This window comes from Nerophis ophidion, linkage group LG25, assembly GCF_033978795.1.
Source record: "Nerophis ophidion isolate RoL-2023_Sa linkage group LG25, RoL_Noph_v1.0, whole genome shotgun sequence".
Taxonomy (NCBI): domain Eukaryota; kingdom Metazoa; phylum Chordata; class Actinopteri; order Syngnathiformes; family Syngnathidae; genus Nerophis; species Nerophis ophidion.
Window position 1 is genome coordinate 22,456,609 of NC_084635.1, and position 16,000 is coordinate 22,472,608.

The window sequence follows — 16,000 nt, forward strand, 5'->3', positions numbered from 1 at the left end:
GGTTGCTGTCGTGGTGCACGTATTGGAGTGTTGTGTTGGGTTTCGTGAATGGTTGGTAGCTGTTATTTCTCAGGTTGAAAGTGACGTCGAGGAAGTTGACGGTTTGCTTGTTGGCTTCAATCGTGATCCGTAGGCCGTTTTCTTTGAAGATTTGGCATATGCGCTTCTTGGTGTTCTCGCTGCTCCTTGGCGAGGCGCGGCACACTGCCAGTCTGTCATCACGGTAAATACCAAGGTTCAGGTTGAGGCTAGCAAGCTGGGAGAGGAGGAAACTTCCAACAAGTTCGCACGTTTCTGCTCCGTCAAAACTCCCCATAGTAACGTCAAATGTTGAATTGTTCTTTTTTTGCCATGGTGTACTGTTGTGGACGAGTATGGAGTTCTTTGCGTGAATGATGATGTTTCTTTCGTTGCCTGTGATTGAATCGTAGTCCGAGGCGAAGTTTAGTGCTTGGGTCAGTAGGTCTTGCGTGATGGAAGGGTAAAATTATTCGATGTCGAAGGAGATAAAGTTGTATTTTTGTTTGTCTTGGATGTTGTTAAACCATTTGATTACTGCTGCTGTATTTCTCCATAGGTTGAGTGGTGTTTTGTCCTTGATTTTTGTGTTGATTCTGTCCAGGATTATTTTGCTGATTTTTCCTATTTCGGATTTAGTTGGGTTTATTAGTCGGCATGTTGGGTTATTTGCAAAGTTGGGTTTGTGGTCCTTCAATGTGATGAAGGCTTCTTTGTTGGCTGTGGCGTCCACCCTGTCCTCAATGTCCAGTTCGGTTGCGATCCGCTTGTTTTCCAGGTGGATGTTCTGTAAAGTGTTGGGTTGCGCTTTTTTGTATGATTTGGTGATGCTTTTGTCCAGTAAAGAGTTGTGTTCTGGTATGTCCATTCTGTAGAAGTTAGTGGTTTTATCGGCGGCTATGATGAGGTTGCTTACTTTCTTGATGCGCTCCGTGTCATTTTTCACCTTGGTTAGGAATGGGTTGCGGGCTGGCTTAAATTTGACTGATTGTATCATTTTGAGCATGTCGTTCTCAAAGTCCTTGACTGTGGGTGGGTTCTTGGTAGATTTGAATCCGTAAGTTTCCTTTTGCGTTCCTTTTGTTTCAGGGTGGAGGAAAAAGTGTGCTTTCCACCACATCCTTCTTAGGAAGTGTTCCGTCTTTTCTATGAGTCTTTGCTTGTAGTCCTTCTGCGCGGGTATGGGAATGTTCTTCGTGGAGTAGTCGATGCTGAACTTTTCCATTTCGGATCGTCGTACAGTGCTCAACAAATGTCAATTTGGAGCGGAATCACCACACCCTACGCCTGCCTGTACCCACCCACTCTGTGCCCTATATAAACCATTGTATGTGAATGCTTCCATTAAAATCTCCTGATGATTGAGGGAACTCCTCATGAAACAGTTCTGTAGAGATGAAGTAGTCTTGTGATTTTTCCCACACCTACATATTGCGCTCTACCACGGTATCGAGCACTATTCTCTGGATAATCCAATCAAGACATATATATATATATATATATATATATATATATATATATATATATATATATATATATATATATATATATATATATATATTCGCTTATTCCCTTTAGCTGAGATAGGCGCCAGCGCCCCCTGCGACCCCGAAAGGGAATAAGCGGTAGAAAATGTATATATATATATATATATATATATATATATATATATATATATATATATATATATATATATATATATATATATATATATATATAAATCCATCCATCCATTTTCTACCGCTTATTCCCTTTTGGCGTCGCGGGGTGCGCTGGCGCCTATCTCAGCTACAAGTCGCCGCCTCATCGCAGGGCCAACACAGATAGACAGACAACATTCATATATATATATATATATATATATATATATATATGTATATATATATATGTATATATATATATATATATATATATATATAGGGCAGCACGGTGGTAGAGGGGTTAGTGTGTCTGCCTCACAATACTTAGTCCTGGGTTCAATTCCGGGCTCAGGATCTTTTTGTGTGGAGTTTGCATGTTCTCCCTGTGATTGCGTGGGTTCCCTCCGGGTACTCCAGCTTCCTCCCACTTCCGAAAACATGCACCTGGGGATAGGTTGATTGGGAACACTAAATGGTCCCTAGTGTGTGAATGTGAGTGTGAATGTTGTCTGTCTATTTGTGTTGGCCTTGCGATGAGATGGTGACTTGTCCGGGGTGTACCCCGCCTTCCGCTCGATTTTAGCATTTTAGGCACCAGCGACCCCAAAGGGAATAAGCGGTAGAAAATGGATGGATGGATGGACGTTATATATATCATGCACACACACACATCCTTCTGAAAGGGGTAAGTGAGTAAAGGAAAGGGCTGAGGACACAGCCTTGTGGGCCTCCTGTAGTCAGACTGCGAGAAAGAGTGGGTGGGACTGACAGTGGTTGATTGGTTGGTGAGAAAATCCTGTATCTATGGGCAGATGTTATGGTGATGGGCCCTGGTCTTTAAAATGTTGAGTTCTACTTTTCTGTGAGCGCTTTGAGTGTTTTGAAAAGCGCAATATAAATGTAAGTGTTTTTTTTGGGGTTTTTTAACGGTGCGAGGGTGGTGTTAAAGGATCCACAAACAGCAACTTTGAGCTATTAGTATCAACTTTTTCCTGTTAAATGACATTTCTTTGCTAAATTACTCCACATTTTGTTTTTTTTTAGTAGTAGAATCTTTAAAAATGTGCCGCCGGCTGTTAAAAAATGTCCTGCATTCACCAATTGAAACATATATATATATATATTAGGGGTGTGGGAAAAAATCGATTCGAATACGAATCGCGATTCTCACGTTGAGCGATTCAGAATCGATTCTATTTTTTTTTTTAATCGATTTTTTCAATTATTTTTTTAATCAATCCAACCAAACAATACACAGCAATACCATAACAATGCAATCCAATTCCAAAACCAAACCTGACCCAGCAACACTCAGAACTGCAATAAACAGCAATTGAGAAGACACAAACACGACACAGAACAAACCAAAAGGAGTGAAACAAAAATCAATATTATCAAAAACAGTATCAATATTAGTTATAATTTCGGCATAGCAGTGATTAAAAATCCCTCATTGACATTATCATTAGATATTTATAAAATAAAATAAAAAGAACAATAGTGTCACACTGGCTTACACTTGCATCGCATCTCATAAGCTTGACAACACACTGTCCAATGTTTTCACAAAGATAAAATAAGTCGTATTTTATGTTCGTTTAATAGTTAAAACAAATTTACATTATTGCAATCAGTTGATAAAACATTGTCCTTTACAATTATAAAAGCTTTTTACAAAAATCTACTACTCTGCTAGCATGTCAGCAGACTGGGGTAGATCCTGCTGAAATCCTATGTATTGAATGAATACAGAATCGTTTTGAATCGGAAAAATATCGTTTTTGAATCGAGAATCGCGTTGAATCGAAAAAAATCGATATATAATCGAATTGCTAACCCAAGAATCGATATTGAATCGAATCGTGGGACACCCAAAGATTCGCAGCCCTAATATATATATATATATATATATATATATATATGACTAAACTAAATTGAAGATAAAGTATTGTTGGGATAAAGACTAACACAAATATATGTATTATATAACATTTAATAATAATAGTTTTCAACCGCTTGTCGCTTTTGGGGTCACTAACCCCTCTTCCACCGTGCTGCCATTATTACTTTTAATGATAAATTCTAATTTTAGGGCAACATCTTTTTTTCAGTATTCAAGGGAGTCCTTTAAAATGTATTTCCTGAACATAAAATTAGATGTATATTCACATTTGCAGTTGGGAATATCCATCCATCCACTTATATTCTACCGCTTGTCCATTTCGGGGTCACAATACATCGGGAAAAAAAAGAGGCAATAGCGTTAAGTGGTCGCTAGGGGGCAGCAGTGCGGAATGTTTCGGGGACCGGAAAACGGGGAGAAAGAAGACGTTTTATTTCCGGGTCTTTTTCTCTAGAGTTGCAAACATGGCGACTGAAGGAGATGTGGATTTGGATTTAGAAACGGAAGAAAACTGCACTGGGAAACAAATAGAAAAGCCTCGCAAACATGACAGCGGTGCTGCAGATTTGGAGAGAGTCACCGACTATGCGGAAGAGAAAGAAATTTCCAGTTCCGACTTAGAAACGGTAAGAATATCGCTTGTTGGTGTGTCTGTAGTTAACATGAGGCCACTGCTGCTGACGTCAGGCCCGCTTTATTTCACCACAAACTCTAAAATACGCAATTAGCGTTTTAATTACACTACCAAATCTGGACAAACTGGAGTTATTCTTCGCATTGTCTTTAAGTAATACGTATTTGCATTTGAAATGTAACCTATTTATATGGTTTTGCCTCTTTGCGCCTTCAAAATAAGAGCTCAAGGCATATACTGTATAACAGGAACTTAAAAAGGCCTACTGAAATGAGATTTTCTTATTCAAACGGGGATAGCAGGTCCATTCTATGTGTCATACTTGATCATTTGGCGATATTTCCATATTTTTCCAAAAAGGATTTAGTAGAGAACATCGACGATAAAGTTCGCAACTTTTGGTCGCTAACAAAAAAGCCTTGCCTGTACCGGAAGTAGCAGATGATGTGCGCGTGACGTCACGGGTTGTGGAGCTCCTCACATCCTCACATTGTTTACAATCATAGCCACCAGCAGCGAGAGCGATTCGGACCGAGAAAGCGACAATTTCGCCATTAATTTGAGCGAGGATGAAAGATCCGCAGATGAGGATAGTGAGAGTGAAGGACTAGAAGAAGAAGAAAAAAAGAAAAGGTGAGGGCATTGAGAGCGAATCAGATGTTATTAGACACATTTAATAGGATAATTCTGGAAAATCCCTTATCTGCTTATTGTGTTAATAGTGTTTTAGTGAAATTATATAGTCTACCCGTAAGTCGGAGAGGTGTGGTGACCGCCAGTTTCTCTGAGGGAAGCCACGGAGGAGCCAATAGTCGCAGCTGCCCCTTTGACAGCTGCAGGAGGAACGGCGCAAGCTTCGCTCATGTCTACGGTAAGAGCCGACTTATTACCACAATTTTCTCACAGAAACCTGCCGGTTGACATGTGGCCAGGAACCATGTTCGTTTGACCGCTCTGTTCCATAATAAAGCTTCACCTTCGGAAACGTAAACAAGGAAACACCGGCTGTGTTTGTGTTGTTAAAAGCAGCTGCAATACACCGCTTCCCACCTACATCTTTCTTCTTTGACGTCTCCATTATTAATTGAACACATTGCAAAAGATTCAGCAACACAGATGTCCAGAAAACTGTGTAATTATGTGATTACAGCAGACGAATGTTAGCCGTGATCAGTGCTGGAAGAACATGTCCGCTACAACCGGTGACATCACGCGCACGCGTCATCATTCTGCAACGTTTTCAACAGGACACTTGGCGGGAAATTTAAAATTGCAATTTAGTAAACTAAACCGGCCGTATTGGCATGTGTTGCAATGTTAATATTTCATCATTGATATATAAACTATCAGACTGTGTGGTCGGTAGTAGTGGGTTTCAGTAGGCCTTTAACATTACAAAGAGGCAAAACCATAAAAATAGGTTACATTTCAAATAGGCATATACTGTTATACAGTACCGCTTGGAGCTCTTATTTTGAAGGCTCAAAGAGCGGAAATTGTGTCACGTTGGAGTGGAGCGGAGGTATTCGGATGGAAAGAAAATAAAGTGGCCCTCTTGTAAAAGAGCCTCCGTGTTTGTTATTTTATAGTTTTAGACGGTATAGGCCAGTGGTTCTCAAATGGGGGTATGCGTACCCCTGGGGGTACTTGAAGGTATGCCAAGGGGTACGTGAGATTTTAAAAAAAATTATCTAAAAATGGCAACAATTCAAAAATCATTTATAAATATATTTAATGAATAATAATTCAACAAAATATGAATGTAAGTTTATAAACTGTGAAAAGAAATGCAACAATGCAATATTCAGTGTTGACAGATAGATTTTTTGTGGACATGTTCCATAAATATTGATGTTAAAGATTCCTTTTTATTTTTTTTTAAGAAATGTTTAGAATTAAGTTCATGAATCCAGATGGATCTCTATTACAATCCCCAAAGAGGGCACTTTAAGTACTCGGGTGATACAGCTCGGTTGGTAGAGTGGCCCTGCCAGCAACTTGAGGGTTCCAGGTTCGATTCCCGCTTCCGCCATCCTAGTTACTGTCGTGTCCTTGGACTAGTACTTTACCCACTTGTTATACAATTTAATAAATCAGAAACTGATGACATAGTGCAGTATTTTACTTCATCTCTTTTTTTCAACCAAAAATGCTTTGCTCTGATTAGGGGGTACTTGAATTAAAAAAAAGTTTCACAGGGGGTATATCACTGAAAAAGGTTGAGAACCACTGTTATACAGTATATGCCTTAGAACTCTTATTTTGAAGGCACAAAGAGCGGAAGTTGTGTCACGTTGGAATGGAGCGGAGGTTTTCGAAAGGAAAGAAAATAAAGTGGTCCTCATGTAAAACTAGAGCCTCCGTGTTTGTTATTTTATAGTTTTATACAGTATATACTTATTCAAACCTTCACTTACAGAAATATGAGAAATATTTCATATTTTTTAAAATACTGGAGTTTAGGAGACTAACACTGGACTAAATGTTGTGCGTTATAACTTAACTGATCCGAGAGGTAGGAATACTTCCTGTTTAGAAGGTCATTTGAAATGCAGAAAATACTAACGGGAAAAAATGGTCATTAATAATAAAATCCAGATTATTAATCCCGAATATTCGTTATATTAGCAACAACAACAAAAACACACACACAGTGACGCCCACAAGTCAGCAATCGATTTGCAGTTGAAGGTGGGTGGAGGCGGGGGTAGGAACGTGACGTCATCATGTAACAAAATGGTCTAATAAAAGGCTACATAGATGTCATAATACAGTGGTTCTCAACCTTTTTTCAGTGATGTACCCCCTGTGAACATTTTTTTAATTCAAGTATCTCCTAATCAGAGCAAATCATTTTTGGTTGTAAAAAAGAGATAAAGAAGTAAAATACAGCACTATGTCATCAGTTTCTGATTTATTAAATTGTATAACAGTGCAAAATATTGTTCATTTGTAGTGGTCTTCCTTGAACTATTTGGAAAAAAAGATATAAAAATAACTAAAAACTTGTTGAAAAATGAACAAGTGATTCAATAATAAATAAAGATTTCTACACATAGAAGTAATCATCAACTTAAAGTGCCCTCTTTGGGGATTGTAATAGAGATCCATCTGGATTCATGAACTTAATTCTGAACATTTCTTCACAAAGAAAGAAATCTTAAACATCAATATTAATGGAACATGTCCACAAAAAATCTAGCTGTCAACACTGAATATTGCATTGTTGCATTTCTTTTTACAGTTTATGAACTTACATTCATATTTTGTTGAAGTATTATTCAATAAATATATTTGTAAAGGATTTTTGAATTGTTGCTATTTTTAGAATATTTAAAAAAAATCTCACCTACCCCTTGGCATACCTTCAAGTACCCCCAGGGGTACAAGTACCCCCATTTGAGAACCACTGTCATAAGGGATGGGCGATAAAGTCCTAATTTGCATGCATTCATTAATTTTCATTTAATGTTATTTTTCTGTCTTTTTTCTTTAGATTTTTTCCCTCTCGGTTACAATACACTTACCATAAGAGTTCTGTTGTGTTCATATGTTTGCATGTGGCCGAACTAACACAATGAACAGGTGCTCTAAAACATTACTTATTATCCATATGTACAGAGAGCGTACATCTGGATGAACTTGGGCTGAGAGTGTATATTGATGTCCTCCATGTATTGCTCCTGCTAAAAGGGAAGACATTTTGTCTTTAGTCTGCATCAACTATAAAATGTTGCATACGTGTGGCGGAAAAATGCATGTAGCAAGAGTCAATCATCTATAACTGTGCTCTATATTTATGCCATAGACATGCATTTATATTTACTACTGCAGTTCAAACAGACATTGATATTGTTGTTGTTTTTTGTTTCCAGGCCATGTCAGTGATAGGAGACAGAAGGTCACGAGAACAGAAAGCCAAACAAGAAAGGTACCATCAATTAATTTTTTTAGGATGACATTTTTAGTTGTGAAAAATGTATTCGAATGATGTCAAACTTGCTACGAAATGATGTAAGAGAAAATTGTGTTTTGATCTTTCAGAGAAAAGGAGTTGGCCAGAGTCACCATCAAGAGAGAAGACGTTGAATTAATTGTAAGTTTGTCCAAAAGACCAAACACACATGACAAGTAGTGTCATTTTTAGATGTTGATAACCATACAAAACAAAACAAAATATTTTAAGTTGATACCCCTCGGCCTGCCTTGCTGTAGTCGACATAAGCGGTCGTCGACATAACCATCGGTTGCTCATAGGGATGGGTACCTTTCACATTGGAACTGATACGGTCACAATTCCCGGTATGTGTGCAAATTTTCAGTACTTTTGTTTAAAAAAAAAAAAAAAAAGGTAATTTGTTTTATATATATATATTTTTTTTTCATTGTAATATAGAAAACTGAGCTGATTATAACTTTGGGTTAGTCGCACTTTATTGATCCACAAGGGAAATTGTTCCACACAGTAGCTCAGTTACAAAGGTTGGAAAGGATAATGCACACAAGGGCATAAACAAAAGGTATAAAGTAGACTAAAATGTACCATAGTAGCAATATAAATTGTATGTTTGTCCAAAAGACCAAACACAGTAGTAACAAAGTAGTCATTTTTATAGGTCTATAACCATACAAAACAAAACAAAATATTTTAAGTCGATACCCCTTGGCTTGCCTGGCTGTCGTCGACAGAAGCGGTTGTCGACATAACCATTGGTTGCTCATAGGGATGGGAACCTTTCACACTTGAACTGATACGGTACATTTTCAGTACTTTTGTTTTTAAAAAAAAGTTCATTTGTTTTATAATCTTTTTTTTTTTTCATTGTAATATTTAAAACTGAGCAATTATAACTTAGACTTAGACACACTTAATTGATCCACAAGGGAAATTGTTCTGCACAGTATCTCAGTTACAAAGGATGGAAAGGATAATGCACACAAGGGCGTAAAGAAAATGTATAAAGTAGACTAAAATGTACCATGGTAGCAATATAAATTGTAAGTTTGTCCAAAAGACCAAACACAGTAGTAACGAAGAAGGCATTTTTAGATGTTGATAACCATACAAAAAAAAACAAAATATTTTAAATTGATACCCCTCGGCCTGCCTGACTGTCGTCGACATAAGCGGTTGTCGACATAACCATTGGTTGCTCATAGGGATGGGTACCTTTTACATTGGAACTGATACGGTACCAATTCCCGTTATGTGCACATTTTCAGTACTTTTGTTGAAAAAAAAAAATAAGGTAATTTGTTATATAATCTTTTTTTTTTTCATTGTAAAAGTTTACAACTGAGCTGATTATAACTTAGACTTAGTCACACTTTATTGATCCACAAGGGAAATTGTTCCACACAGTAGCTCAGTTACAAAGGGTGGAAAGGGTAAGGATGGAAAAAATAATGCACACAAGGGCATAAACAAAAGGTATAAAGTAGACTAAAATGTATCATAGTAGCAATATAAATTGTATATTTGTCCAAAAGACCAAACACAGTAGTAACAAAGTAGTCATTTTTATATGTCGATAACCATACAAAAAACATATATTTATTTTAAGTTGATACCCCTCGGCCTGCCTGACTGTAGTCGACATAAGCAGTTGTCGACATAACCATTGATTGCTCATAGGGATGGGTACCTTTCACATTGGAACTGATACGGTACCAATTCCCGGTATGTGTGAACATTTTCAGTACTTTTGTTTAAAAAAAATAAAGGCATTTGTTTTATAATCTTTTTTTATTGTAATATTTAAAACTGAGCTGATTATAACTTAGACTTAGTCACACTTTATTGATCCACAAGGGAAATTGTTCTGCACAGTATCTCAGTTACAAAGGATGGAAAGGATACTGCACACAAGGGCGTAAAGAAAATGTATAACGTAGACTAAAATGTACCATGGTAGCAATATAAATTGTAAGTTTGTCCAAAAGACCAAACACAGTAGTAACGAAGAAGGCATTTTTAGATGTTGATAACCATACAAAACAAAACAAAATATTTTAAGTTGATACCCCTCGGCCTGCCTGACTGTCGTCGACATAAGCGGTTGTCGACATAATTCCCGGTATGTGTGAACATTTTCAGTACTTTTGTTTAAAAAAAAAAAGGCATTTGTTTTATAATCTTTTTTGATCGTAATATTTAAAACTGAGCTGATTATAACTTAGACTTAGTCACACTTTATTGATCCACAAGGGAAATTGTTCCACACAGTAGCTCAGTTACAAAGGATGGAAAGGATACTGCACACAAGGGCGCAAAAAGAGAGCGTAAACAAAAGGTATAAAGTAGAATAAAAATGTACCATAGTAGCAATATAACATATACCGTATTTCCCTAAATTGCCGCCGGGGCGCTAATTAATTTAAAACCTCTTCTCACTCCTGCGCTTACCAAACGCATGCGGTAAAAGTAAGCATGCGCTAATTATTTTTAAAACCTCTTCTCACTCCGGCACTTACCAGAGGCATGTGGTAAAAGTAAGCATGCGCTAATTATTTTAAAACCTCTTCTCACTCCGGCACTCACCAAAGGTATGCAGTAAACATTTGAGTGTGATGTAAGCTTGGACCTTAAATCCTACTGAATAGCTCTTAATCTTCTTCCCTTTATGCGATTTCAAATTACCGGTATTCAGGGATGGGAATGAAGATTTACAAAATCAGCTGAAAAATGTTCAATCCTAAAACACCGCTTTGCGGAAGGCCGCATGGCAGCCGCACCCGAGTGCACTATGTGCACTCGCCTGCTAGGGGGGTCTGTGGGGCATGCCCCCCCCCCCTCAGAAAAATTTTGAAATCTATGTTAGCTTAGGATACATTTCCTGCAATTTTGAGTCAAAATCTAACAATATTCTCCTGACCAAAATTTCACATTTATTAGTAAATATATTCATAAAAATGTATCGTGATGAAATTTATGTATACAAGTTTACACATACATCAAATTCTTGCACACTTTCGGATTATAGACAAAAATAGGCCTACAAATGGATTAACCAGAATTCTTCTCCGTAAACTGACTTTACTTAGATGCCTTGCCGATTTCGTGTGGTCAAAGAGTGCCTGCCACCTTTCCCCGAGATCCATAGTTAACAATGTCCTTGCAATATAAGCACTTAGCACGTCCCGGTTCATCGCACTTTGCAATGAAATCGCTGATCAGTTCGTCTACTTCTATGATATTGTTGTTAATCTTCACCTTCAGTTTGATAGATATATCGAGCCATGCCTACGTAGTTCCACTTGTTTCTCATGCCTTTATCGATATCTTTCGCTTATGAAGAATTCCTATCTTGAATAAGCTTAACCATGTCTGAAACTGTTTTGTTAATAAAGAAATGTGTTAATTGAGAGCTACTGTGTTTTCTTTCCAGATTAGTCGCGAATAAACACAACAGATATAAACAGAATACGAGTTCAGAAACGCTCACAATAATTGAGGATCAGGGACTAGATATTGTCGGCAAACGACACGTGCAGACGTCTATAACGGGCAATGTCATTGGTTGATGTTGTCAGCTGATAGTAGAGCTAACCAATCTGGTGCCTTCACACATTGGCATTATATTTTTCGCGGGAATTCTCTGCCTCGTACTGATAACTAGGTCAACGCAGAGACAAAAACCAGGAGTACCTAACACCCCTATAATTTTCTCCCCGGATTTAAACGTTTCACAGAAATGACCCTGGCGGAATTTTGCGGAAAATTCCCATCACTGGGTATTGAAATCAGCCTCCTCCATTTTGAAAATTATGATAGGGGAAGTGTCACTCGTGATGTCACGAGTTTGACCAGGCGGTAATACTAAGTATGCGCTAATTATTTTGGGAAGCGAGTTTGACCCGGCAGTAATTCTTTTTTTTTTTTCATTTTATTTTTATTGACATCCAGCATTAGACATTTCCATCTACTAAATCATATTCACATACATCACATAACCGTTGTCTATCCTAAATGTCAAAAGTATTTTTGTTTGCCACCCACCCCCCCCAAAAAACAAAAAGAAACAGAGATAAACAAAAACAAGGTAGTATTTACACAAACATCAATTAAATCAGCAAAGAATAAATAATACATTGATAATAATAATGAATAGAAATAAAATAAAATATATACAGATACTTATATGTATATATACACATATAGGGAGTAACATTTATTTATTTTTTTTAAACAGTACACTAATTCCCAAGATTTAAGTCAGGCTTATGGGGCGTGACATAATTGACCCAGTTTTCCCAGTATAAGTCGACCCGGCAGTAATTCAAGGCAGGCGCATACTAAATGCCCGGCGGCAATTCAAGGAAATACGGTATATAATATTTACATATTATATATACAGACATAATATTATATTATTACATAATACATACAATATATAACAAATCTCAATGACTATGTAGAGTATTACAGTCTATGTAACAGCTGCAGCATAAAATAGAGAGTAGATCCAGCAGAAAATAGACATTATAAAATAAAAGGAGGGGTAGCTAACACGTCTGGTGTCAGGTAATAAACAGATATCATCTATTGCTGTATGGCAGGTAATTATACCGATTTTTTTTTTTTTTTACAACACCTGTGCTTAGAGCTGTGCGATACGGGAAAAAATTATATCATGATGTATGGTGGCCAAAAGACATTCAGAAGTGATGTCCTTTCTCCATAAATTGTGTAAGAATGATGCACGTTTCGCCAAGCAAAAGAAGCATGGTCAACTCTGGTAAAAAACAAAACATTCTACATCAGACCTAGGCAAATTAAGGCCCGGGGGCCACATGTGGCCCGTTAAGCTCTTCAATCTGGCCCGCCGGTCATTCCCAAATGTTTTTTTTTTTTTAATCTTTAAGATGGAAAGTGTAGCTGCCATTATGATGTGCATTCATGTTTTCTAATGACCGTAAGTCTTGAACTATACAAAGTAGTTCCATGCTTGAAATCTCCGATTTTGCATGATATTTTAGTGCCAAGTGTTGTCCTGATACCAATATTATTTTGGTACTTTTCTAAATAGAGGGGACTAGAAAATATTGCATTATTGGCTTTATTTTAACAAAAAAATCTTAGTGTGGCGGACCAGTACTTTTCAGAGGCGGTATGGTACCGAATATGATTCATTAGTATCGCGGTACTATACTAATACCCATATACTATATATTAGTTTTCTTAAAAATATACAAACCGGCCCCCAGACTCTTTTTTTTCTCTAAATTTGGCCCCGAGTCAAAATAATTGCCCAGGCCTGGTCTAACTTATACAAACCATTAAATCAGTTCTGACATATTTAAGTTTATTATGACAATTTAACTTCACGGTGAAAGAGGGATTAGTGCGTCTGCCTCACAGTATGAAAGTCCTGCAGTCCGGGGTTCAATCCCAGGCTCGGGATCTTTCTGTGTGGAGTTTGCATTTTCTCCCCGTGAATGCGTGGGCTTCCTCCCACTTCCAAAGACATGCACCTGGGGATAGGTTGATTGGCAACACTAAATTGGCCCTAGTGTGTGAGTGTGAATGTTGTCTGTCTATCTGTGTTGGCCCTGCGATGAGGTGGCGACTTGTCCAGGGTGTACACCGCCTTCCGCCCGATTGTAGCTGAGATATGCGCCAGCGACCCCAAAAGGGAATAAGCGGTAGAAAATGGATGGATGGATGACAATTTATTTGTTTTTTGTTGGATAGAAGTTGTCCTATCCCCACTATTTAAAGCTGATAACCTCACACTTCTCTCAGCCAAGTTTCATGACAGAGTGACACCTCTTCTTCAACTTGGTTATATTTTATCTTTGTGCTGCAGGTTAGTCTTACATCTTTTACAATGTGTACTAAATCACTGCTGTCCTGTTATATATCATTTGGCAAGTATGATATATACATACATATATACACACATATATATATACACATACATATATATATACATATATATATTTACACATATATATATCCATATATATATATATAATAATTTTATAGATAATTTGATTTAATCCTCCCAAAATGTATATTTATAAATACATATTGCTTGTAATCAATTCAGTTAGGTCAATCAGACTTGAATGAGTGTGTTCCTGACTGAATGACGTCCATGTTGTGATGCAGATGTCAGAGATGGAGATTTCAAGGTTGGCAGCAGAGCGCAGTCTGAGGGAAAACATGGGCAACGTGGTGGACGCACTAGTGGCGCTGACCAGCTGAGCACATAAACATTACAAGCAACCTTTTTTTTGTCAAATAAAAATATTTCAACAATCTCATCTTTGTATGCATGCTCATTTAAATGACTATGGACACATTTATATAGTGAAAATACGCGTTTGGTTAAATTACAGGTGCATCTCATTTTAAAATATCTGGAAAGTTAATTCCCGTCAAGACAAAAATATACACTGTAAATTCACAATAAACACAAAGTGAAATAAAAACATTTTCCATAATATATTGTTACCTTTGCAGGGAGGTTATGTAATTGCCATGGTTTGTCTGTTAGCAACATAACTAAAGAATTATGGGCAGATTTTAATGACATGTTTAGGAAATGGGATAAGGAACAAGAGATTACATTTTGGAGGTGAGTCGGTACAGTTCTACTGTTACCTTGCGAGGCTGAACTTAACTGTGTGTCGGTTAACTGTCCCGCCTTCACCCGCAGAGACAAAGAGTGGATGATTGACAAGGAGGTTCACTCCTTTGATTTTATTATGCTGTAGACTAGCAACATAATTTAAAGGTTCAGGCAGATTTCGAAATAAACTTTCAGGAAATAGAATAAAAAACAATTGATTACATTTTAAGATGACCTGAATCACAGTCTTGATTATGGAATATCTCGGGTGTTTTTCTAGTTATTTACTGGGTTTCGCTTGATAATCATTTCAAAGACTCAAAACCCTGCAATAGTTCAGTTTGGTGACCAAAAAGCAACTCCCTGTTTTAATTTATATACAGTCAAGAAAATAAGTATTTGAACACCCTGCTATTTTGCAAGTTCTCCCACTTAGAAATCATGGAGGGGTCTGATATTTTCACATTGGGTGCAAGTACACTGTATGAGAGATAACCTTAAAAGAAAAATCCAGAATTCACAATCAATGATTTTTTAACAATTTATTAGTGTGATACAGCTGAAAATAAGTATTTGAACACCTATCAGCTAGCATTCTGACCCTCAAAGACCTGTTAGTCCGCCTTTAAAAGTCCTCTACTCCACTGTATTATCCTAAATCAGATGCACCTGTGTGAGGTCGTTAGCTGCATAAAGACACCTGTCCACCCATACAATCAGTAAGACCCAACCATTCAGCATGGCTAAGAGCAAAGAGCTGTCCAAAGACACCAGAGACAAAATTGTACAACTCCACAAGGATTGAAAGGGCTGCAGAGAAATTGCCAAACAGCTTGGTGAAAAGAGGTCCACTGTTGGAGCAATCATTAGAAAATGGAAGAGGGTAAACATGACGGTCAATCTCAATCGGAGTGGAGCCCCTTGCAAGATATCACCTTGTGGGGTCTCAACGATGCTAAGAAAGGTGAGGAATCAGCCCAGGACTACACGGCAGTACTTGGTCAATGACCTGAAAAGAGCGGGGACCACTGTTGATAATACACTAAGACGTCATGGTTTGAAATCATGCATGGCACGGAAGGTTCCCCTACTTAAACCAGCACATGTTAAGGCCCGTCTTAAGTTTGCCAATGACCATTTGGATGATCCAGAGTTTTGTGGACAGATGAGACCAAAATTGACCTTTTTGGTCATAATTCCACTATGCGTGTTTGGAGGAAGAAGAATG

At 37.5% G+C, this 16,000-nt stretch overlaps 1 protein-coding gene across 1 annotated transcript; it reads left to right on the plus strand.

The window, feature by feature from the left end:
* The first annotated feature begins 3,997 nt into the window (after positions 1-3,997).
* On the plus strand, positions 3,998-14,464 carry hypk (huntingtin interacting protein K). The gene is made up of 4 exons (XM_061886966.1): positions 3,998-4,187; positions 8,071-8,126; positions 8,240-8,291; positions 14,310-14,464. Exons 1-4 carry the CDS (start codon positions 4,026-4,028, stop codon positions 14,403-14,405), a joined length of 366 nt encoding a protein of 121 aa, XP_061742950.1. The 5' UTR covers positions 3,998-4,025; the 3' UTR covers positions 14,406-14,464.
* The last annotated feature ends 1,536 nt before the right edge of the window (positions 14,465-16,000 follow it).

Coding starts and splice junctions, on each gene's coding strand:
- hypk (XM_061886966.1), top strand. CDS start 4,026: ATGGCGACTGAAGGAGATGTGGATTTGGATTTAGAAACGGAAGAAAAC. Junction 8,127..8,239: donor CAGAAAGCCAAACAAGAAAG/GTACCATCAATT, acceptor TTGATCTTTCAG/AGAAAAGGAGTTGGCCAGAG. Junction 8,292..14,309: donor GAGAAGACGTTGAATTAATT/GTAAGTTTGTCC, acceptor GTTGTGATGCAG/ATGTCAGAGATGGAGATTTC.